Source organism: Bactrocera dorsalis, chromosome 5 (genome assembly GCF_023373825.1).
Source record: "Bactrocera dorsalis isolate Fly_Bdor chromosome 5, ASM2337382v1, whole genome shotgun sequence".
Lineage (NCBI taxonomy): Eukaryota > Metazoa > Arthropoda > Insecta > Diptera > Tephritidae > Bactrocera > Bactrocera dorsalis.
The window spans coordinates 31,754,945-31,780,172 of record NC_064307.1 but is presented as its reverse complement, the minus strand read 5'-3'; the positions used below and the strand labels follow the sequence as shown (position 1 = coordinate 31,780,172).

General features: G+C 35.4%; 4 protein-coding genes and 1 long non-coding RNA gene across 8 annotated transcripts in view; 3 read left to right on the top strand and 2 right to left on the bottom strand.

Annotated features, from left to right (window-relative positions):
* The window catches only part of LOC125778759 (cuticle protein LPCP-23-like), a 201,979-nt gene that overhangs the window by 86,765 nt on the left and 89,986 nt on the right, over positions 1–25,228 (bottom strand). The window contains exon 1 of one of the 3 annotated variants that reach the window (XM_049457942.1): positions 12,130–12,136. The exons of the other annotated variants lie outside the window; for them this stretch is intronic. The gene's annotated coding sequence lies outside the window, so the exon portion shown is untranslated. Of the gene's footprint in view, positions 1–12,129; positions 12,137–25,228 lie in introns of those variants that run through there. 3 annotated transcript variants of the gene reach the window in all.
* LOC105224827 (cuticle protein 16.5) overlaps positions 1–25,228 on the bottom strand; it is a 140,058-nt gene that overhangs the window by 74,963 nt on the left and 39,867 nt on the right. The window contains exon 1 of one of the 2 annotated variants that reach the window (XM_049457957.1): positions 12,130–12,136. The exons of the other annotated variant lie outside the window; for it this stretch is intronic. The gene's annotated coding sequence lies outside the window, so the exon portion shown is untranslated. Of the gene's footprint in view, positions 1–12,129; positions 12,137–25,228 lie in introns of those variants that run through there. 2 annotated transcript variants of the gene reach the window in all.
* LOC125778776 (uncharacterized) overlaps positions 1–25,228 on the top strand; it is a 210,504-nt gene that overhangs the window by 146,799 nt on the left and 38,477 nt on the right. The gene's annotated exons all lie outside the window — the stretch shown is intronic.
* Positions 5,305–7,447, top strand: LOC105224847 (mucin-21). Its single transcript, XM_011203066.4, has one exon. The coding sequence runs from the start codon at positions 5,583–5,585 to the stop codon at positions 6,696–6,698; it is 1,116 nt and encodes a 371-aa protein (XP_011201368.2). The 5' UTR covers positions 5,305–5,582; the 3' UTR covers positions 6,699–7,447.
* On the top strand, positions 21,181–22,962 carry LOC105224818 (papilin). Its single transcript, XM_011203037.4, has 4 exons — positions 21,181–21,415; positions 21,495–21,896; positions 21,963–22,459; positions 22,758–22,962. The coding sequence occupies exons 1-4, from the start codon at positions 21,365–21,367 to the stop codon at positions 22,870–22,872; spliced, it is 1,065 nt and encodes a 354-aa protein (XP_011201339.2). The 5' UTR covers positions 21,181–21,364; the 3' UTR covers positions 22,873–22,962.

The following is a 25,228-nucleotide window of genomic DNA, read 5'->3' as shown; positions in this document are numbered from 1 at the left end:
CCAAAACTGAAGCATATTTTGAAGCAAAGGACAAATCATCCTACAGAAATGTCGAAAAGTGAGAGGGTCGCTATAAGCAGTGCAACACCCGTGAATAGAAGTTTGTTGAATATGAGTATGTATACGAATTTTCTAAAAATAAATATGTTTTACTATGGTTAGCCGGGAACTTTTCAATTGACCTCTTAATGAATTTCGTAAGTCTATCAGACTGAGTAATGTTAATGAAATTGCTTGAAAATATGTTACCGATATCATATTTGATATCAGATGTTTAGTCCGAAATTTAGGTTAGGTTAAGTCTACCCTCATCGGGATCTCATTTGGACAGCTTAGCTAATTTAGACAGTGTTACCTAAATCACCGTTATAATAAATCACAAAACCCGGAATGCAGCTTGGTTGAGATGGCTTAATTCAGTTTCGGCTATGTCTCTTGGTTTGCTAAAAGTAAGACTGGCGAACTATTTTAAAGGTTTGAGAATGGGAGAAAAAGTGCCCGGATGTATCCAACTTACTCACATCCATGCAACTTTGACAACTTGCGTCCTTTAAAAATGCATAATAGTCCCACTTCCTTGAAAGATACTACAGAGGTCCGGGAGTCTAAAGCTAATACCGACTGAGAGCTCCTCACAGAAAACCATAACCACCCCCAACCTTTCCTCCTAATTTCGACCTTTCCGTGAAAAAATTCACTGCACTTCTAGACCAGCGATGTGTGTCATAAAAAGGCCGTCACGAGTAGCCTCTGCAACGTATTGATCCAAGTTGAGAGGAAGGTTAGAATTTTGGCGTGTCCATATTCGAACCTCTTCATATTCCCAGCTTCCCTGAGCCTTACAGCGCAGTTTGCAGCAATGCACCTGACATAGCCAGGCCTTTTGTTCGACCTCATTTTTTGGTGAATGCTGTCACACCTTAAATAATATAGTACTAAATTATATTTCGATAGCTTTTTTGATGCTTGTTTTAATGTATGGTAAAGTGGAAGTGGAACATGAAAGGTCACTTGAGTCGCAATGCAATACCATTGTCGGCAGAAGTCATTTGATGCAAAACAGTTTTTACCGAATTTCAGAAAATGTGATTTACATTAAGTTGAATTAAAGCAACCACAAAAAAACACTTTAAAAAGTGCTTAACGGTAATACTAACGTTACATTTTCCCCGCACTACAATTTAATTCGCAGTTAAATATGGCTCTTTGCCCTTGAGTAAACTATTAAATAACAACGAGTGCATCAATTTCCCTCAGAAGGCACGTCTAACACACAAATCACTAAGCATGTCCGCCAACAACAATATATGTCCACTGCTGCAACCGACCACACGTCAACAGCTCAACAGCTCCATACTTTTTTTTTTTGTTTTTTTGCAGCTATCACCATTGCGTTAACGTTGGCGGTTTACCGTTGTTGCTAGTTACTTAATTGCTGCACCCATTGCCAATACGTATGCACGCACACAGGCACACACACCTGCATGTTTAAATATGCAGCGAGCAACAGGCAACTACATTAATCTCTTTTAATGCCACACAAATTGATTTATTCTTATCTACTACGTTTATCCCTCCTTCCACACATATTCGTATGTCTAATATAATTTGTTTCTTTGTGCTTTTTATACACTTTCCTATTGTATTGACGCATTTCTTTGTTGACATGTCGTCGTCGCGACACGGCAGCGTGGATAATGTCGCTGATGTAGACGCTTTGATAGGGTGGCAATGCGGTGTGAGAGAACATACCATTGTTGGGGGGCAGTTGTGCAAGTGTTTAATAAATTCAATTGTTCTTAGCGTAATTTATTGCACATTGGCGTTCTTCGCGAATGACGTAGCACTTTTCGCAGGCACACTCACATGCAAACATATATGTATATATAAACATTTTCAGCAAGAACATTATTACCGTCTACAATATCAAACTACTCATCTTTTCGTAATAAAAATCGGCATATATAAATATGTATATCTCGATTATTATATATAATGTGCTGATTTACTGTCAATGTGATTTATTAAAATGAATAATAATTTTTTGCTTTTTTGAAGTAACTCATACGCCGTGTCCGAATAGTCAAATATACCCAACAGTGCGTATGAGTTACTTTTAAGGAGTTACTTGGGTTTACAGGTTTCAAAAAATCGAATTTTTTTAAGTCTTAGTTAACTCTAAAACACTTCTAGAATATTGTCGTATAATTTCAAGTTGATCCGAGTAATAGTTTCGGAGATACAGCCTTGAGAACTTGTGCGCTCGAGGCTAGCTAGGCTAAGATCTTCATAAAATACACAGGTCTTTGAGATACAATTTCTAAAGACTTTGACCAAGGATTTATTTTTCGATTACAACTGTTTGAAAAAACAATGTCGCGAAATTTTTACTGAAATGTTAGTTTTTTTATAAAAATGTCAGTTAAAAATCCAACCTTCAGTTTGTTTCCTTCATCCAAGTTCTAAGTTAATGTTTTAACTAAAACACGTATTTAAACCTGTGAGGAGTTATCCTGCCAACACGGCCGCATCTTTTTTCCGAGGGGTCACTAAAAATGACATCGCAATGGTCAAGTTAAAAATATTTTTTTCCAAAAATTTCAGAATTTCTTTGTCAATAGTGTAAGTTTGTAACAATAAAAAATTCTAATAAAAAATTTAATTTTTTTATGAAAAAAATATTTCTAAACAGGCTGGTTTTTACCCAAAGAAAACCTATGTAACCGCTTAATGGTTTACATTCATATTTAAATATCTTTTAAGTAACTCATACGCCATGGCCAAATAGTCAAATATACCCAACAGTGCGTATGAGTTACTTTGTAATGGCTTACACGCATATTTAAATATTTAATAATAGTATCAATAATGTAAAAGTTTTGGCAAAAGGCAACTCAAATTACGTTAAGAGCAACTTTTTTAGTGTGCAAACTGCACAACCAGACAAGCACCCTTTGTAAACCCTTTTTAAGTTGCTTTATGAAATTTTAATGATCACGCTATTTTCAGCTAAGCAATTCGATATGAAATAAAACGAATAGCCTTTCAAATATTTTTACTTTCCTCCTGCGAGCATATACCTCAAAATTCTTATATAAATACTTAAGTACACACCTTTATGTGCTGGTATGCTTATGCTTACTTATGTACCTATCTCGTACTCTCCGTAATTTTATGGACCTCTCCATAATTTACTAATATAATATATATATGATATATATGTATATGCATATGCATATGTATGCCTTATGTAGTTTGTAAGTCTTTGCTTTCAGCCTTTCAATGCAAGTGAAACTGTTTTGCAGAAGCTGCGCATGAAAGGCCAATGACTTATGAGAGCAACCAGAAATGCAGCAACATCATTTGAGAGCGTTTGCGAGTTTAAATTGTTGAGCGGTTTACAATAAAGAGAAAGTTTTGCAGGAAGGAATTGTTCAAATTGTTTTTATGCGTTTTGGCCCGCAATATTTTTAAACAAAATTAAAAAAAAAATTAAAAAATTAATTAATACGAATAATCTTCATTTCTCACAGAACTAAAGCTCAAACAAACATGCGCTCGTACAGGAGTCCACTCTTAGATTTTTATTTAAAATTTAAAACAGTGATGTAAATACTTTAAAGAACAAGCCTCATTTCGTTCAACAAATGCGTATCAAGTTTATTATATTAATCTGAACAATCAAAATCAAGTTATTGAATGGAATTCGTTTATGCACGGAATTCTAGTTTTAATAATTTTTCCTGCTTTTTTACTATTCTAGCAATTAAAAAATATATGTAAAGTGTTCTTTAAGTCAAAAAAGTGTATAAAGTGCTTTTTAAGGACATATCTAAATTTTAAAGGTTTGAATTTTAGGTATTTTTTAGGACTCTTAAAAAAGGCAGTTAAAGCGGGTATTGTAGTCTAGAGGCCCAAATTTTGATTATTTTTTTGCAATTAATAACCAAACAGAAAATACAATTTTCAATTTTTTTTTTTCGACTGAAAAACCCACTTATAATTTTTTAAAACTAATTTTTTTTATTAGATAATAAATATAAGAATACAGAAAAAAATTAATAGCAAATGAAAAAAATTTAAAAAGTCAAAAATTGGCAGCTCATAAAGTGGAGAGTCACAACCAAATGGCATCTGACCATACTCAAGATTTCCACTCTCCTAGCAATCTGAGACCAAAACAATAAAGAAACGTAGTAAACTGGACTTAAAAAAACAGAACAAATAGTTTTTTCGGCAAAATCAATTTATTTTATTCAAAATAGTCTCCTTCTGCTTCAATATAGCTTTTTGCAGGGTCCAAACGCATGTCGAACGAGTGTTTAAGCTCATTTGCCGGTATGACCACCAGTATGCCGGTGCAAGCCGTTTGAATGACATCTACGTCTGCGTAACGCTTTCCTTTCATGGGAAAATGCATTTTTCCGAAAAGGAAGAAGTCGCACGGTTCCGTAACAGGTAAATACGTGGAGTGGTTAATGGTTAAAATGTGATTTTTGATCAAATAATCGTCCTTCAAATGTTGGATTCTGAGCAATTTTTGGTCGTCAGAACAAAACGTGCACACACCTTTCGTACGCCCAACTGTTCGGTCAAAATGCGATAAATCGATGTTTTGGAGATGTTCAATTCCATTTCCGTAAATTTCAATGATGATTTCGGCAGATTTTTGATGAATTCACGCGCAGTTTAGATAGAATTTCCGGTGATCACGTATTTTGATTGGTCCACATGTGAGTGCCACCTTGTATGTTTACAAGCGAATTTTTCCAAATTCAGAGAGAAAGCTTTTTGCTAACCCGGCATCCCCACATGTTCGGCCGCAACTGAAATTATAGCCGCGTTTTCCTAAAAACTGTCTTTTTCAAGAGCATACTACGATTTCTCAGGTTCTACTAGAGCGATTTAGGTTAAACTTTTAGACATCCTTGCTTATAGACTTGTCTATATCTGAAACCCGAAATTCAAGTTTTTCTATTCTTAAAAAATTCGAAGCCGACAAAAAAATTAATACATATATCTCACACTTTTTCAATATGATAATAAATATTTATTTTTAATAAACCAACTTATGGCAACCTTGAAAGTTTAATTATTCAACATAATATATTAAATAGAACAAAAGGTTTTACTCTCAAATACACTAAGCAGCACGAGAGGAGAGCAAAGGATGTTCGGTGAGCACAACCAAGAGATAACGTGAAAGGAACGTATTCTGCACAGAAATTTTGCAGACTTGCAGCTTTTGCCGGTCGAAGCTATAAAAAGAAGCCGCATAATGAAAACAAAGTCAAACGCCGCCGTAGAGCGTTCGTGTTTACACCAGAAGCATTTTAAGGACAAAGCGTGGACGAAAATAAAAAGTTAGAAAATACATACGCGTTTGAAAAGTGAGCAAAGCAAAAGCAAATAAGAAACAATAATTAAGTGACTTTAACTACACTATATGAAAAAGTTTGAAAAAAATAATAAGCGAGTGCTCTGAAGTATTTTCTAATTTCTAAGAAATAATTAATACAAAAAGTGAATTATTATACTGAAGAAAGTCGCGACTGCATTGAAGTACTGTGAACCAAACAGCAATGGGCACCTTGCACGTCTGCTTCGACGATGTGCCGCGCTACACAAGCGCCACCTCAGCCTTAGCGGCCTCAACGCTATGCGCCTCCAACTCAACTGCAGCCGCTTATGAGCTGCATAGTTTGAATGCCGGCACAGCAAATAACAGCTTGAGCGCGACGACAATGACGTTGCACACCGAGCCAAGCAAGGACATGCCGCTCTGTAGCCTGTCGCCCGGTGCCGTCAGCAGGACGCAAAGCATTTCACCAACACCGCGCTACGAACGCAATATGAGCTTCTTTCAGCAACTCAGCCGCCGCTTTGGACTGCTGCGCTCCAGCGATGACCCAGTTTTCAGTGCCGCCGAAGACGACTCGACCGACTCATGCTCATCGAACATCGTTGCAATGCCAACTGTGCAGCGTACAGCCGGTGCAACGAATACGTCATCGCCGCCAAATGGCGGTAACGCGGTAAACGCCAGCAACAGCAATAACTGTGCTGGCGCGCACTTGGAATTAGGTGACGCCTGCTTGAAGGACGGTCACGGCTCGAGCAGTGAACACATATCGTGCGCTTCCAGCGAGACAAGCAGCACCGCCGACATTGACGAGCAGCAGCTACATTCACCAACAACAACAACAACTACGAAGTCGTCAGCAGCCAAAGAGCGACGCAGCAATGCACGCGCCAGCTTCTCGCGTCTGCATCGTCGCTCCACCTCATCCATACGACGCGCTTTTGAAAATTTCTCGCTATCAACACGTTCGCTATCATGTAGCGGCGCTAATGGCACAACCATCGCCGACACGCCACACAACGCGTCACAACGCAGCGGCAGCCACAACACGCCCATCAAATCGGCACTGAAATACAACTCGAATGTGGAGCTGAATAGAAAGACACAGGCTAGTGGCACGTCGAATTCGGCAGCGAGCTTACACTTGTCATCAGCATCAGCCTCAACTACGTCATCGGCGAAATTGAAGTGCTCGTCCTCGAAAGGCAAAACGAAGCCACCACCGCAACGCATACTCCGGCAGCCAGTCTCCTATACATATCTGAAGGGTATATCGGGTCTGCCGACACAACGAGTGCCTCGCAGCGCTGTCTGTTGCCAATACGCCAGGCGTTGAGGGCGAGACGACAATAGAATTTAATTTACTGTAGCTGCGGCAACATTGCCGCCGACGACGTCTGCGACATTACTTAGGCACCGACAAAGTGTTCATCGTTACATACATACCGAAATTGAAGCGTTTGCAAGAGATGCGAAGATACGTTTATTCGACTAGTTGATTGTTCGAGCGTTTATTGTTGTTGGTTCGCATTGATGTGACGTATATAGTCTGTAGTAGAAGGTTTCTCCCGTTTGCCATGAGTATAAAAATAATGAAAAGTGGAAGGCGAAATAATTATTAGGTATATAAGTCGAGCTATTTATAACTTTCGCAGTAAATATATTTAAGCACCAAAATAAAATTCACACAAACTCGGTCAAACACGTATACGCACTGGCACACAGCGCGCACAGATTTTGTACATAAGCGTCTTCGGTATACAGGCACTCACTTATAAGTAGTCACAAATTCTCATTGAAATTCATGCATAAATACTTACATAAGCACTTATGCGTCCTTTCATTCCACTTTTGCTTTGTTTTTCGATTGCATCAAAATAATCTGTGATAAATATCATTTTCATATCGGATGTAAAGTCATAGCAATGCCAGCATTGAGCATAATAATTTTCAAAAAAATGTATTAAATTTATGAAATCACAAAAATTTAACACAAATAAAATATATGCGCATTCAAAAAAAAATTATTTTCTTTTGCAGTTAGTATATAGGTATTAAAAACCACATTATACTATGTTATATAGGCAGTATTTCTAATATATGTACATATGTAGCTACTAAACAATATTAAATTATCTTAAATTAGTTTTCAATAAATTTTTTTATCTTAAATTTTTTGAAAAAAATTAAAAAATTTTTTATTAAATATTTTTTTTTATTATTAATTTTTTTTTTAAAGTAATATTTTTTTAAATACACATTTTTTTATCCAAGGAACGTCACGTGACCATAACCATACACATGATTTCTACCTTCCTAACAACTACAAATCAAAAAAAAATTGTCGGGATTTAAGGAAAATTTGGAACTTTTTTTTCGAAATGGCGATTGCTTGAAGAGATAACAAATTTTATCATACTTTTTCGACTGTTTCGAATTAACAGAAAAAGTAGAACATATTTAAATTTGGCTATATGGATAGTTCCAAATATAGACAAGTCTATAAAAAAAACCATTTAAAAATGTTAACCAAATCGGTTCTGTGGAACCTGGAAAGTCGAAGGTCGTTTTGAAAAGGACAGTTTCGTAAAAATCGCGTTTAAAATTAGTTTAGATGAAAAAATTAAAAACATTTTTACTATCCATTTTTTATATGTTTTTTATTGACACTTTAATAATATAAAAAAAATTGTGAAGTGAAGTGAGGGGCTTCAAAACACATGGTGCGTCCTGGTTGAAGTGATTTCAACCCTTGTAGAGATCTAAAACACAAAAAACAAGAAGATTCTTGATTAGTAAGGATGTCGTTATCGGGTTGAACATTTTCTAAAAAAAAAATGCCGTCGACTTCAAAAAAAAATTTTTGACCCGATTTTTTCGACCTTTTCGAATTTTTAAAAATACTTCAAATCAAAATTTTTGGAAATCCAAGGCAGACACGATAGGGCATTGTATAAAAAAGATGTGTACCAAATTTCAAAGGAATCGGTTCAGTATAACTTAAGATATCATGTCAACCACCTCAAAAAAAGTAGTTTCGAGAAAACGCTTAAAGTTTAGGAAACAATTCTAGTGAACACGGACGCCACGTCAAAAAATCGGCTGTATCTCTGAAAATAAATCGAATTTTGAAAAATCCCTCCGAGGTCATATTTTCGAAAGTCTAAACTTTCAAAATATGCAAAAAAAAAGTCGATTTTTTCAAAATCCTAGACCAGAATACCCCCTTTAGTGGTTGATTAGGCGTCCTCGGGTAAACATTTTTTTTTTAATTTTTTTCTCATATAAAAAATTAAATATTTTATCCGAATTTTTTCGTTACAAGCGTACTCCATTAACAAAGAAATTCTGAAATTTTTGGAAAAAAATATTTTAAACCCGGCCATAGCGACGCCATTTTCGGTGACCCCTCGGAAAAAAGGATGTGCCCGCATTGGCAAGTTAACTTCTTACTTGATCATATAACGTGAAAGCAAAATACGCGTTTAAGTAAAGACCTTCACTCAGAACTTGGACAAAGAAAAACAAACTGAAAATTGGATTTTTGGCAGAAATTTTTGCAAAAAAATTAATATTTCAAAAATAGTTTCGCTGAAACTATTACTCGGATCAACTTGAAAATTAAGGCCAATTTGATAAGATCATAAAAAAATCTTCTTTTAAACCAGTAAACCTATGTAACCCCTTAAATTCGATCACAATCGATCAGGTATGCCCAAAGATACCTGTTTACGGTCGCGCAAGAACACGTTTCGTAGCCAAAATATCCACCAAAATCATTCGAGCAGTCTAGCGAGAGATATCGAGCACTTATGCCTTCTCTCTAACACTTGCCTGACGATTTTCAATTCTCCATACCCTTCACTTTTTTTAATATTTTCACCAATTGAAGAGGACGAAGTTCGTCAAGAATTAGGCATGTCTTCAACGATCTCTCAACAGCCCATGAAGGCTTACTCGTAGGCTTGTGTTTTTGATAAAATTGAATCAGCGTAAGCCTTTTCGAACATTCACAATGATTCCCCAAACGAAATTTGTTTATAAATATAAAATTTGAGACAAAGGACAAAGGACAATCCTACAAACTTAGCAAAATACATTTTTTTGAAATATCATTTACCCGAAGAATTTTGCAATTTACGGTTGCTTTTTTGTTTTAATATAATTAGTTTTTTAATTTAAGCAGTAAATAAGTTATAAATAATATCAAAAATTTGAAAATTCTGCAAATGAACTCCCATAAATGCACTACAGTAGCTACACTTTCAGCAAGCCATACGAGAACCATTCGAAATGATAATACACACACTTATACACATTTATGAAAACAAAATAGTAATCGAGAGTACACTTTAAAAATGTTTATCATAATTGTAATAACAAGCAAATTGACGACTTTATATATTAACAAAAATAATATTGCATAGCAAACTCGAGTGAAACGTATTAGAGCGCGTACATACATACATATATACATATAATACATTATATATAAAGAAATAAACGCATTTATATTTGCTTTCATATACTTATGTATAGGTATATTTATACTGCCAAATATTGTGTGCACTACAAGCAAAAATATATACACAAGCAAGTTTCCAAAAGTTATTAAGTTATTACGGTACTTATGCATGGAAGACCTTCGTCAGCACAGAACTTTCGAAGATTTCTTTAAGAGTAATGGAACTATTATATACTTGTAGTCCAGTAAAACTTAATAAAAAGCCTTATACTTAAAACCCTCGAATATTACATTTTTATATTACAAAAGAAATTGATTTAAAATAAAAAATTACTCCTACCAGTGTATTGTAAAGGTAAGTGCCCGCAAATGAGGTTCTAGTTAACAAATTTTAGTTTGGCTCGGAAAACAGCCGACTAACGATCAATTTGTTTTGCTTGGTGTATATTACAAAAGAATTAATGATGTTCTGCGTATAAATTGCAGAGACTTTGGCTACTGTATAAGGTAATACGATTTTCCTTTTTTTTTTTGAACGACGAGAGCTGAGACTTCAGTAGGTAAAGTATGGATCCTAACACACTACACTGACGAACACCAGCTTTTATTTCCTTTAAATCAGAGTGCATATCTCCATGTTTAATTCGAAAAAAAAACATCCTAAAGGTATTATTTTAAGATATTGTAATATTATTTTGCTCAAAAGCGTGTAATTTTTGTTTAGGATCCCGCAATGACAAACTTTATCAAAAGTTTTAGAAACGTTGAAGTAGACGGCCGAGCACACTTTGTTTCTTCAAAGGCATTTTCAATGACTCGAGTTGTTCTATGTACTTGGTCAATAATGGAGAGATTTTTTCGAAAACAAAACTTTTAAACTTCTTAGCAAGCAGTTTTGCAAAGGCTTCAAAAGTATTGGCTTTAAAGATATGAGCCGATTCGAAGTTATAGCTGACTTTCTACCCTCTGAATCAACAAGAAAGTTGGCCACTTATTAGAAGTACAATTCCTTCCCATTTGTTTACAATTATTTATGCTCGCCACCTTGTTCGATTCATCACTCTCCAAGTTACAAGGAATTGACAAATTTGTTATTTTTAGTTCTTGATATAATGAATAACACAAATCCCTTTCCTTCCAACAACGGAATAACGTTTCACAGCAAAGCAAAAGCCTTTCAAAACAACTTTTGATTTAATTTCCATAAAAAACTTGAATTTATGTCAACAAGGGAGAAACATATCACAACCAATAAATACTTTAAAATCACTTTGGTCCACTTATGGAAAAGTTTGCCACTCAAAAGGCACACAAATAATAACGGGTGATTTTTTTGCGGAAAGGCATTAGTATTTGACAGATCACGTGGGATTTCAGACATGGTGTCAAAGAGAAAGATGCTCAGTATGCTTTGACATTTCATCATGAATAGACTTACTAACGAGCAACGCTTGCAAATCATTGAATTTTATTACCAAAATCAGTGTTCGGTTCGAAATGCTTTTTTATCGACAAATTTTGTTCAGCGATGAGGCTCATTTCTGGTTGAATGGCTACGTAAATAAGCAAAATTGCCGCATTTGGGGTGAAGAGCAACCAGAAGCCGTTCAAGAACTGCCTATCCCGAAAAATGCACTGTTTGGTGTGGTTTGTACGCTGGTGGAATCATTGGACCGTATTTTTTCAAAGATGCTGTTGGACGCAACGTTACGGTGAATGGCGATCGCTATCGTTCGATGCTAACAAACTTTTTGTTGCCAAAAATGGAAGAACTGAACTTGGTTGACATGTGGTTTCAACAAGATGGCGCTACATGCCACACAGCTCGCGATTCTATGGCCATTTTGAGGGAAAACTTCGGACAACAATTCATCTCAAGAAATGGACCCGTAAGTTGGCCACCAAGATCATGCGATTTAACGCCTTTAGACTATTTTTTGTGGGGCTACGTCAAGTCTAAAGTCTACAGAAATAAGCCAGCAACTATTCCAGCTTTGGAAGACAACATTTCCGAAGAAATTCGGGCTATTCCGGCCCAAAATTGGACTTTCCGAATGGACCACCTAAGACGCAGCCGCGGTCAACATTTAAATGAAATTATCTTCAAAAAGTAAATGTCATGAACCAATCTAACGTTTCAAATAAAGAACCGATGAGATTTTGCAAATTTTATGCGTTTTTTTTTTAAAAAAAAGTTATCAAGCTCTTAAAAAATCACCCTTTAGATGCGTGTAGTATTAGGAATTGCGGAAAGGAAAAAGTCTTTGACCGCGCTTTAAATTCACTTTATGATTGCGAGTCCATTTTTGTTTTTGGCTAAAATTAAAGTGTGGTGAGAGAATGTTCGATTTTGGTGTAATCTAAGAAAAGAAAATTTTATACATATATTATAAAACGCATATACGTACATACTTGTGTGCATGTACATATAAATATGTAACACTGTGTACGATTTAATTTTATTTCGTATCGAGAGGTTTGTTGTATTCACGCAGCGAAAACTTTCCACTTCCCAATAAAAGAAAGAAACTGCAACAATAATAAAATCCATTGACCTGATTTTTCTAAAAATGGAATACGCACACAACTTAATATAAACTGCCCATCGATATGGTTATGTAGCATAATTCAATACAGATTATTTACCCATAAAGCTGGTGACTCTATGGCAAAAGGCATCACATGTATGTTTGTATATATCTGAACTCATTGTGTAGTTAATTCCCAAGCTTGCATAAAAATGGAAATTCATAAGAAGCAAGTGGCTCGGAGGGCAGGCGATATTTTTATGCTTTTGCTAAAAGCATATTCGAACATTTGATACATATTTCGATTAAACCCAGACATATTGCGATTCAGTGAAACGACTACAAATGTATGTATATATGGGGGTGTGTACAATTATACATATAACTATATGTATACTCTTTGTGGCTTTGAAAGCAAATATAGGATAAAACCAACTGATGTAGTAAACATGCTTTTAATTGTAACATACTATACTTGCATTTTTTAAGCATATATTGTAGAAATTGACCCTTCTATATGTTCTTTAAGGACCATGGACCCAAGTTTTTGTATGCATATCTTACGCGACGACTAAGTTATAGAACTTTGTATTTCATCGAATAACACAGATCAAGTTCCAAGTTTCATCGATATACCTCAAAAACTATCTCTAGCATGAACCGGACGGGCAGCCTAGCATTCGAAGATAAATTCGACTTGCTAGCGTGATTATTTGATGTATACAACCTTAAATATGTCTCAATTAGTTTTAAGTTAACTCAAACGTCCGATTTAAAGCTAAAAAAACAAAATACTCTGTCATAGACTCCTTATCACTCGTTTGTTTAGTCATCCAGGGCTCAGTGGAATTTTCAAGAAGAGATTGCAATTTTAGTAAGCAAATAATCTTAAGTATTTTTCTAGTATCCATCTGGTATTCCGGGTGTAAGGCTAAACTTTTTTGCGCACGCCAAGTTTAAGAACACTGTTGTATTGAATTGCGAATGTTTTTCGGCGAGCACTCGCCTCAGTTTGATGAATAGCCTTCCCATTAATGTTTCATATGGCTTTACAAGCTCATAATACAGCTAATCATTCTGATCGCATCAAATACATTGCTCCCCCTTGGCTTTGTTAATATTAGGGTTTGCCGTTGATTTGGTCGGGTTTCACATACGATTTCCTGCAGTTAGGGCTTTCGTAATGGAACCACAAAATCACGTTTTGCACGTTCAACAAAAACTTCGACCAAACTACGATGACTTTTGGCCGAAGTTTTCTTTACATTAAAGTCGAGAAGAAGAGCTATTCGTAAAAACGCTTTTTCAGGTACTGAGTTCCAGATATTTCCAGATAAATTTAGTTGTAACATACATATTTATAATATTTGAAAAATGTAATAATAAACATCTCTTAACAAACCGTACGAATGTAGTAATACACCGAATTTTGAAATTGAAGTTATCTTCAAATGAGAAATATGTAATATAAACTCAACCAAAGATACTAAACTCAATATATTCAGGTGATATCAACCAGAAGGTCGGAATTGATAGTATTAGGGATATGAGTTGTAGACCAAAGTCTACACCAATTCCTTACATACTGTGGGAGAGTTTCACCACCATCGGAAAAATTTCTCATCTCAAAGCTGTGAAGACTTATACAGAGTTTCTGCATACATTTTACTCATTAACACGATCATGCAAGATCTAAAAATGCGATTTTACGAGGAAGTTCTTGAAAGTTTCAAAGTGGAATCAGCTGCTACCGAAATTTAAGCTAAACTTAGAAGAAAAAGATAGAACTGCACTCTTTAAATCCATACGAGCCTTTTTTTAGACGCTTGTGAAATTGTGCGGGAAACAACGAGAACAAACCTTTTTTACGGCCAGGGTGTTCATGCAATATCGAATGTATACTGGTGGGAGAAAATGCATAGTGCCTCTATCTGAAGGTAAGTTACCTGACGGTCTTGCATTATCAGTTCACGCACTGGACGACCTTCACCGTCGGCCACGGTGCTTCATAGCCATACAAAATTTTTTAATTCCCTGTAAATAAAACAATTCACGATTAAATGACAAAACGTGCTGAGTGATGTTATGCTAAAAGCAGCACGTATTAGAAAGTCACGCTCTCTAAATTTTATCAACATAACTGACGTTTTGGCCGATTTGATCCTATAAGAAGCAGGCGGAGTTGTAATTTCGATTTCGCCTATTTGCGCACTTTAGAATAGGTCTGCAGATATGTAATCTCAGTTAAAGGAGGGCGCTGTTATGCCCATTGTCCAATTTTTATATCGACTCTCATAAATCCCTCTTAGTTATTGATTAATCTCAATTTTAGTAATTTTTAACCAAACCGTTATATGGGAGGAGCGGGGGGGATTGTCACCATTCTTACAATGTCGCAAGAACTGTTGTTCTGCGCAAATTTGAGCCATAAAGCGTGGATGGTTTAGTAAACATAAAACTTGCTTGGGCGCGAGGACGTTTCAAGATAATGTAATAACAGTTAATTTTGCTGTGTAAGTGCTTTGATTAATTTTCATATATTTAATCATATTTATTATGTTAACTGGCAACTCTCAGCTTTATGCTAATTAGAGCCAAGGCCTAATCGTGCGTTAAAAATGGCAAAGGTACTGCGCAAAATGTTGTTTATTGCTGATAAAATACGCACTTACCACTTGCACTGATATAAAAATATGTCTACCACATTACTTGAAAAAAGTGTGATATGTATGTGTGTGCCTACTGCATGGTTGTTTTCCTGTAGATTTCTTCTTCGACTCTTATATTAGTCGGATGTAACCAAGGGCATTTGTATGCTGTTTTATTTATATAGGCACACACATACTACACATTTATATATATAATAAGGAAATATATTTATTATTGAGCACATACAATAATTATAATATATTATATACACACACCTACAAATATGTATGGCAAAGGCAAATCGCCATCCTAGGCATGATATGCTCGACTAGTCAACGCAGTGGTTAGTCAAAAAGGAATCTAGGTCAATGCATAAACTACAATATATGCTATATTATATTAGTTGGTTAATGATATGTGCTTATTTATTTTCGTTTGTGCGGTAAAGGGGAACAATGTCACACAAATAATCATTCAGCAGCTGATATAAAAAGGCATGCATGGAAATGAAGTGTTTTTCTCTCTACTTATTTCAAGCAGTTTGTATGAAACTTAATTTTTTTGATTTAAAGACTTCAGTTTTGCGCTTTATGCCAGCTAAATCGCGCTAGTTCGGATCTAAAAGTGGAAAAGACTTACATACAGACCTCTGCATTCAGTACTGACCTCCACAATTCTAGCTTCGCTCGTGTACTCACGGCACGGAAAAGTCCTCTCTAACCCTAGCAGTTTCAAGCAGCAATATTGATGAGTTATAAAAATTGAACTGATAGTCTATTTTTACCCATCTTCTTCGATAATTGACCTATGATATACTAAAATTACCATTTCACATGATATTTTTTATAAAAACTTATGATAGATGCAAATGTGAGCTCACCTTTCTTATAGATCGATCAGCATACAACATTTTGTAAGAGAATGCTCTAGATTTACAAATTTTATCCTGGACTTCTTCCACATTCGTTTTGTATTTATATTAAGACCGCTGTATTTTGAAAACGATATCGGATACTCTTCATGCCCTGAATAGGGTACTATATTAAGTTTGGCACGATGTAACACCTGGAAGAAAACGTCGGAAGAAAATCTTATAATATCTCGATATCTTAAAATATGAGAGACTAGTTTGCGTATATATCCGACAGACGGGTAGATTACGGATTTAGGCACGTCCGTAATCTACCCGTCTGTCGGACTGTACATACGCGACGTAGTCTCTCATCTTTTAAGATATCATTCTGAAATTTTACACACATGCTTTTTTTCCCAGGAAACTGCTATTTTGATGAATCCGCCAGTATCAGACCACTATAGCATACTCGTATAGCGGCCATACAAACGGAATAACCAAAATAGAGTTATTATACTAGTACTTTTTACTTGTACTTTTTACTTCTGAAGAGTACTCTAGCTTCCGAAATTAACTTTTTTTGCGTCTGAATTGTCTCTTCGTCGTCAATGTATTTGCTAAAAACCGCACTAGAACTGTTATTGTGCGAATATTGATGAATACATATGTATGTATACATACGAGTATAAATGGTGTATATATGTACAGTTACTTATTTAGTGTAGACATACAAATAATCAATTCGCCGTTATAGAAATGAATACGTGACTTTCGGTCTATCTCTGTTTACCATAATCGTCTCTGCACATCTCTTGACGTCACAATCTTAAAACCAAATAGACAAAAATCGAAGTCATGCTCGTATGGTAAATGATGATGATTGATGTTTGTGTAATATTGCACAAATACTCGATTATATTTTGCGTAAATTAAATTTTATAGGTAATTGTTAGATGGTAAAATTTAAGCGATTAAATATTCTAAAATACATACTTTTATTAAAAAAAATTGGAAAATATGATTTAAGATAAATCTCTCTTTTCATTATAAAACCACATCATTTTACCATGTCTCAAAGAACTACACAGATATAGCAGACAGTCAGCAATTCTGTAGCTGACTGCAGGACTGACATTTCTTCTGAATTTATTTCTATGAAATTGAGAAAAAAATTGTTTGACGCTGTACACTAACCTCTTATAGATGTATATTTCATTCCAACCATTGAGTTCACTGTACTGAATCATAATCTTGCAACTTGCCAGCACCAAAGCTAAGGAAGTATCTTCAGATACATAAGGAATGTTAGATATTGGGGTCTAGGGTGAATTTTCGCACGATTTTATTCATTTTAAGCTCAAATTAATACTGTTGTAAGAAAAACACGCTGTCTGAATTTTGTTAAGATAACTCACATATTGGCCGATATAAACGATATATAGTCACGCGGAAGTTCAAATATCTTTCTATTAGGTATATGGGGACTAAGGGAAGTATTGGCGCGATTCAACCCTTTTGTATTAGACAGACATAGTACTATCACGAAAGGATTTTCTTTGAATTTCAATTATATAGCTCACACATTGACCGATATTTTCGGTAAAAAGTCAAGTAAAGGTCCAAATATTCGGTACCAGGGATTTAACAGTTTTTGTTGGATTTGGACAATTTCTGACTATAAGGAGGCATACTCTAAGGTTATTAATCGTGCCTGATATAATAATAAAACTTTTATTTGTATACTGGAAAGTGAAAGAATTTAAAAATTGTGTTGGAATGTCAGAAGAATCCTCCCCACGCAATTTGGTTGAAACCGTTGGATTGGATCTCGAGGTATGTTTTTTACCTAAAAGTGAACGGTGCCACGCCCATCGTTCAATTTTGATCAAGACTCCATTGAAGCCCTATCAAAGCATTTCGCGATAAAATTTAATGTCTTTGGCGTATTTAGTTGCGGATTTATTGGACTTTGGTAGTTTTTAACAGTACGGTTGTATAGGCAGTAAACAGGGTTCTCATTCGATTTCATCCATTTTCACACTGTCGGTAAGACTTGTCGTGCTACTACAATCCCCTGTGCCAAATTAGAGTTTTATATCTTAATTGCTTCTTCTCCTTTACTGGCGTAGACACCGCTTATAGCTGAGTTAACAACAGCGCCTCAGTCGTTTCTTCTTTTCGCAATATGGCGCCAATTGGAGATTCCTAGCGAAGATAGGTCCTTCTCCACCTGTCGTACCAACTGAGTGGAGATCTTTTTCTGCTTCCCCCCGCGGATACTGCGTTCGACACATTCAGAGTTTGACTGTTTTCGTCGCAAAAGTCCATAAATCGTTCGCACAACCTTTCTCTCAAAAACTCGTAACGTCGACTCATCAGTTGTTGTCATCGTCAAAGAGTCTGCACTATACAGCAGGACGGGAATAATGTGTGACATATACAGTTTGCTTTTTGTTCGTCGAGAGAGGACTTTACTTCTCAATTGCCTACTCAGTTCAAAGTAGTACCTGTTGGCAAGAGTTATTCTGCGATTTCGAGGCTGACATTTTGGTTTCAAGAAGGTGATCTGGGATATTTTCTGAACCGAATCGATAAAAACATGTTTATGTTCGTGTAAAATTTGACCTACATATGTTAGATAGCATGTTTGACATCGGTTTGTTTGACGACGCGAAAAATTTGTCTGGCGATATTTACCACTAAAAAGTGATAACTTCAAATTTATTTAAAATTTTATGTTTCCAATGGAATCACCAAACCGTGGAAAGTGTTGTAAGTCTTGAGTTACACAAAGAACTCAATGAAAATCATAAATTAATCGAAAACTTACCTGATGCGAGTCGTCCATCCATCTCTTTTAATGATGATAACGCCGAACAAGGCAAAAATCAATGTTTGCAAACCATTGTTGTTTACATCAGAAAGATAGCAGAGGATCTCAGCATATCTTATATATCCACTCAACATATTTGGGTTATTGTTTTAGGTATAAAACGTATGAATGCTAAACTCCTTGCTAAAAAGTGATTGACAAAATAGCTGGTCACACATTCATCGAATGCAGCATTACTGGTGACGTGAGGGGGATTTGACAACAAAAGTGTTCTACAATCTAGCAAATGGCGTTTTCAAAAATTAGCCGAAAGAAACAAAATTCATCGAAGGAACCCCAGACGAGGCTTTAACAAGTGTATGGCTCAGGAGCCTAGTCTGAAGGTTGAAATAAACCTTTTTAAAATACTTGAAAATATTTTTTTTGTCAGTCCGGTTTAAATTTGCAGGAAGCCATAAAACAGTATAAACTGATAGCAAGGAACCAACTAAGTGTTGAAGAACATAAATTTGGTTATCAATAAAAAAGTTTGCTGCGAAACATAAAAACATTAATAACTTTAAACAGGGCAGTAGGTTAATAGGTTAATACTCACGCAAAATAACACATTTGAGATATTAAAATACAAACAGAAACTTTAAGTTTGACCCATTTTATTTCATACTTCCACATCACAAACAAGGGGCCGGTACACATTGGATTTTACATACAAATTAAATAACTAACCCACCGATATTAATGGAATCACTGTTTATGTTTTGATGAAGTTAAATATCAACATCGAAGTAAAAAACTGTACTGTACGCTCAGTTTCAATGATATTGTGGACACTTTACGACGGAACTCTAACAAAAATGCTTACAAATTTAAGACGTGTCGCACCCTTCACACCTCTCGATACTCTTACTTGTCACGTTTCATCGCTAATACATATATAAAAGTACACTCCGCGTCACGAGAACAGCACATTTTATCTCAGCTGTGCTTAGCATAAAGTGATTTCGTACCAAAAATGGTTGAAGTCGGTCTGCAGATTCCTCTCTTTTGTATACGGGTATCAGGCAAGCCCCCTTAGTCATATACCACAAACTAATTAGAAGCCCAAATAAGTCTAAGTTCTTTATCCAATAAAAATGTTTCATAAAACTCATAATTCCAAATAATATTAGGAATCACTTGCAATGAACTCAATCGAGAGCTATTCCACTGACGCCTACAGTACACATATCTCACGATGGTACTTCCGCAACACCATAAAAATTTTACCATTTGTCATTCTATAATGCACAAATAAAAGTAAAAAAAAACAAAAATTTGGCATATACTCGTAATAATAAAATATATGAAAGTGTTAAAGTAAATCAGTCTATGTAAATAAACTTGAAAATATTGTTTCTCTGTGTTTATTTTCACACGCCATTTTAATGATTTCATTTACGATTCAACTGATTAAATGGAGAAAAGTAAACAAGTATTTATATTGTGTTGGAAAATATCTATTTTTATATGAATATTTGTGGCAAAAATTAACAAGAAATTCGGAAATGTGAGCTTATCTTTATAACTGGCATAGATTATTATTTAAAATCAGTTTTTTAGCTCAATACTTTGCTGGGGCAACTTCAAAAGGCGGAGTATGTCGAGTGTGTGAGCGGCAATCGATAGATCGCATGTTCGAAACCGAAAATGACAATATATAAAATGAAGTGTTGATGTCGGTAATAGGTAGTTTACAAGCGAAGCCCAAACTATAGGTGCTATTCTAAGTGTTAAGGGGTTACATGGGTTTCCTCGGGTAAACAATAGCCTTTTTTAAAAATTTGTTCGCATATAAAAATTAAATATTTTATTAGAATTTTTTGTTGTTACAAACATACACTATGTATTAACAAAAAAGTTCTGACATTTTTACAAAAGTTGAAATTTCAATGTAAAGTTCGGGACATTTTTTTTCAAATAGTTGTGTACAAAAAGAAATCTTCGTCCAAATCTTTAAGAATTGTATCTCCAAGACCTGTGTAAAATTTCATGAACATCGGTTGAGTAACTCTCGAGAAATCTTGCCAACCGATTTCCAAAACACAGTTTCGAGAAAAACGCGTTGAAAGACGGCGCACTTAGCCTAGCTAGCCTCGAGCGCACAAGTTCTCAAAACTGTATCTCCAATACCATTACTCGGATTAACTTGAAAATTTTGGCTAATATTCTAGAGGTGTCGTAGAATTTAATAAGATAATAAAAAACTCGATTTTTTGAAACCCTTAAACCCATGTAACCCTTAAAATTTCGTCGACCACTAACCGTTTAAATTACCACGCCACTAACATAGCTATAACTTCAAAAACAATATTTGTTTTGAAAATTCCTTTTAAATGAATATTAAGACTATCAAATTATGGAAACAATATTTCCGGTATTTTAAAATTGCTAGACTACAATACCCCCTTAATACATAAAGTGATTGACACGGGTGAAGAAGCACGGCCCAAAACGCAACTAATTTGTAACCGTTGAATATTCAACTATTTTCACACTATCGCAAATACCAACAAACAATATATACGGTTATAATTGATTGACGTTGTTAAAAAAGATGAGCATTAGGCAAAGTTCAAAACAGATAGAAAACTAGAGTTACACGCTAAGCAAGCTATTACGGCAGACGCGAAGTAAAATGTTCTACCACGTGGACTCGAAGCGTTTACTTATGGTCGTGCTGACAAATGTTAGTTAAGTATACATGTGTGTGTATGAGCTGAGCTGAAAGTAATTTTTTATGCAATTCGCTGTCATTTCAATTGCAGCTACTCCTCGTCACAAATGAACACGTCGGCCACGCAGCTCTCACCGGGCAATGCAACGAGTGTTTCGCGAGTGAGGCGGCTTGTCTGGACGAGCAGAACTTTGCCATTTGTGTAGACGGCACGCCGATTAATGTGTCTACGCCCTGTCCTACAGGCAAGGTTTGCACAGCTAACGCGGCTATATGTCAGGCCACCGCCCAGGGCGCTGTGCCCGTTTGCTACGAGGAGCAGTGTGGAACATGCGCATCTGCGCAGAAGAATTTCGCCTGTCTCGACGAAGCCATCTATGCCATTTGCTATAATGGCGAAACACCAGATACGAGTTCTATTGATTACTGTCCCTTGGGATATGTATGCGATTTGAATAACCCGCAAATTTGTTCGTCTGCGGGAACTGTAAATGTGAGTATAAATAGTTTCTATTATTGCTGTGCAAACGTCATCGGATTCGAACCTTGTTTTTTGTAGCCATCGTGCTCAATCGCCGATACAACAACCGATGCAACAACAGATACAACAACTGTTATGACAACCGACTCAACAACTGCTATAACTACAGATACTACAACGGATACAACAACTGATACAACAACTAAATCAACAACTGACTCAACAACAGATACAACAACTGATAAAACAACTGACTCTACAACCGACTCAACAACCGAAACAACAACTATATCGACAACCGATACAACAACTGATAAAACAACTGAATCAACAACCGATAAAACAACTGCTACAACAACTGACTCTACAACCGATAAAACAACGGAAACAACTACCCATACAACAACTGATACAACAACCGTTGCAACAACAGATACTACAACCGAATCAACAACCAGGACAACAACCATTGCAACAACAGTTTCAACTCAGCCGCCTGTAGATGCCAACACATTTTGTGCTGAAATGGGCCAAACAGGCAAATTTAGACAAGAGGGTGACACAACATGTGCCAGGTGTGTATATCACATAACAATTTTTAACTTATATCTCGAATGGCTCAGTTCTGATTCTGATGATAGCTGATGACTATACGTCATTTTCTAAGTATCTAAGTTATATACCAAGACAAATCTTGATATGAATATTATTGCATTTAATCGGCCAAAAAGTCAAAGCGGACTATATTTCCAAACTAGCCTTACTTTATGAACTTAAGAAGTATTCGAAAACAATGCTAAATTTATTTATTTGAAATTTCACTTAACCATATTTGTTTCTTCTGTAATTAATTTTTATTCATTACTTTTTTAGATATATTTACTGCTACCGGCTTTCTGGTCAATATTTGGGCTATCAGTACACTTGCCAATACTATTTTAATGCTGCAACGCAAGCATGTCAAACGACACGTCCTGATGATTGTTAATATTTCATTTGAATATAAAAAACTATAAAAATAAAAAAGTATTTCAACTTTTTTTAAATGTCATATGCAATAAACAATGAAATAATAATAATAAATTTACTGACTTATCTTTATATATATAAATCTTCTGACCGTGTGTTTGCATTTGAACTGCTCCTAAACGGATGGACCGATTTTGATGAAATTTTGTGTGTATGTTCAAGGAGATTCGAGAATGGTTTAGATTTACAATTTGGTCCACTGGAAAATGTATTTTGAATTATTTTTCATTTTTAATCAATTATTAATTTTGGAATGTTTGACCGATAGATGGCGCTACCATCGTAGTATCCAATATTCAAACCTTAAATTGGCGTAAACGTGCATTAAAGAAAACGATGCCAAAGTAAAAGGCGAGATCTGTGGATCAAGTTTTTATATTGTGGACAGAGTTGTTCGTTCTTGAGTAATAAATTGGGTGATTCAATACATCTATGGGTAGCTATAACCTTTTTTGCCAGCCGATTTTTTTGCCTTTCTGACAATCGATTGGACTCGATTGATTTCACTGATGCACAGCCCAAATTCAATAGTATTTTTACCCCAAAAACCAATTCTTTCTTAACACACGAAATGCTTTTTGATTCATTTTTGTTGCTTCATCAAAAATCCGATTATTCCTTAACTAATACTTATAATCTAATTAATAGAAATCATATAGATGGTATTAGTAGTACTATCCATGTATCAGCCACAGTAAAACGTAAGCGGGTCCTCTAGTTTATTTTATAAATTCCACTTGAGTAAATATTTTACATATGTATGTCTAAAAGCTTGTAAAGTTTGAAGATAAAATGTTTATGTTATTTTGAACGGTCAGCTTAAGTGGTAGCTATATGCTACTATGGACTAGTTCTCATATACGCAGACATATAGTATAGGTAGAAGGACAGATAGGCTGGCATTACTACATCGACTCAGCTCATCACACTGTTATTTGTATTAATATATACTCGTAAGTATATACTAAAATATATGGTCTCCAACCTCGCCTTTTGGGAGTTAGAAACATCGTACCTAATTTAATACATCCTATTCAGGGAAAAAACCACTGAAACCCTAGAAACGGGTGATCGGTTAGAGTTACTTTTTCAATAGCCTGTTTTGACAGATCACGCATGAGTGGTGTCACGCTGTCATGTTAATTTTGTTTAGTATAGTGAGGAAAAAAATATAGCAGTCGTAGCTGAGACCGTGGAGAGTTCGCAATAACTCGAACTGACATAAGGAACGACTTGGCACATTTTACGACGATATCTTAAGGGATCGTCTCAGTGTGAAATTTTCAAGAAATCGATATTTTTGTTGTATTATCGGCTAGTATACACTACAATAAACATTCTTTTAAATTTTGAAATCGAATTTCAAATTATTACGGTCGCTACAGTGTTTCTTGTAGAAAGGGAAGAGAGTGGTGAACATAGCGACACCAATCTTTAAACGCGTTTTCCTCAGAATGAGGTTTTTTGAAACGATTTCCACTCTCAAAGGAAGAATTTTAAAGATGTCTATCTAGTTTCACTTTGAAGAGAACATTTTTAACGTCATTCGCTATCGCGCTATGGAAGTTTTTATTTTATTTTTTTTGAAATCTTCCTATTTTTATCTGCAAAAAAGTGTCGAAAAAAGAGCAAAAATCGATACTTTTTGTTTAAACCACCGGGGAAACGCGAAATGGATCACCTTTGACATGGTACTTATTTCTTATTCATTTTAGTATTTTTAAAAAGACTTCTATCAAAGTCTCTTATACTTTTAATTGGACAATTTTTAGATTTTCTTTACTTGACCGAGTCCAACTGTCGTTTGCTTCTAATATGTTTACATTTTTTAACCACAGTTGTAAGATTGATTCGACTGAGCTGTGCAAAAAACTCCTGAGCGATCATAGTAAAACGCTGTCATAGTAAAAGATGGGCCGATTTCTTTGACTGTTAATTAGATTCGCATGACGAGCTAAGTCCAAACAGGTGGGCGATTTGTATACACGCGAATTAGTCCTTCAGTTTTTAAGATATCGATCTGAAATTTTACACACGTCAACATTGTTTCAAGTAGCTGTTTGTTTGTCGAATCCGCTGATATCGGATTACTATAACATATAGCTGCCAAACAAACTGTACGATTGGTTTAAAGTGCTTGTATAGAAAGCCTTTCCATTTGACGAGATATCGTCACTAAATTTGGCTTGGATTACTGTAAAAAGTAATGGTGTAATTTCCAAAAAAGTGATTAGATCGAGTCGCTATAGCGTATAGCTGTCATACAAATCAGTTTTTTTTTTTGTATTTGGGAAGGGTATTATAGCCCCGGTGCA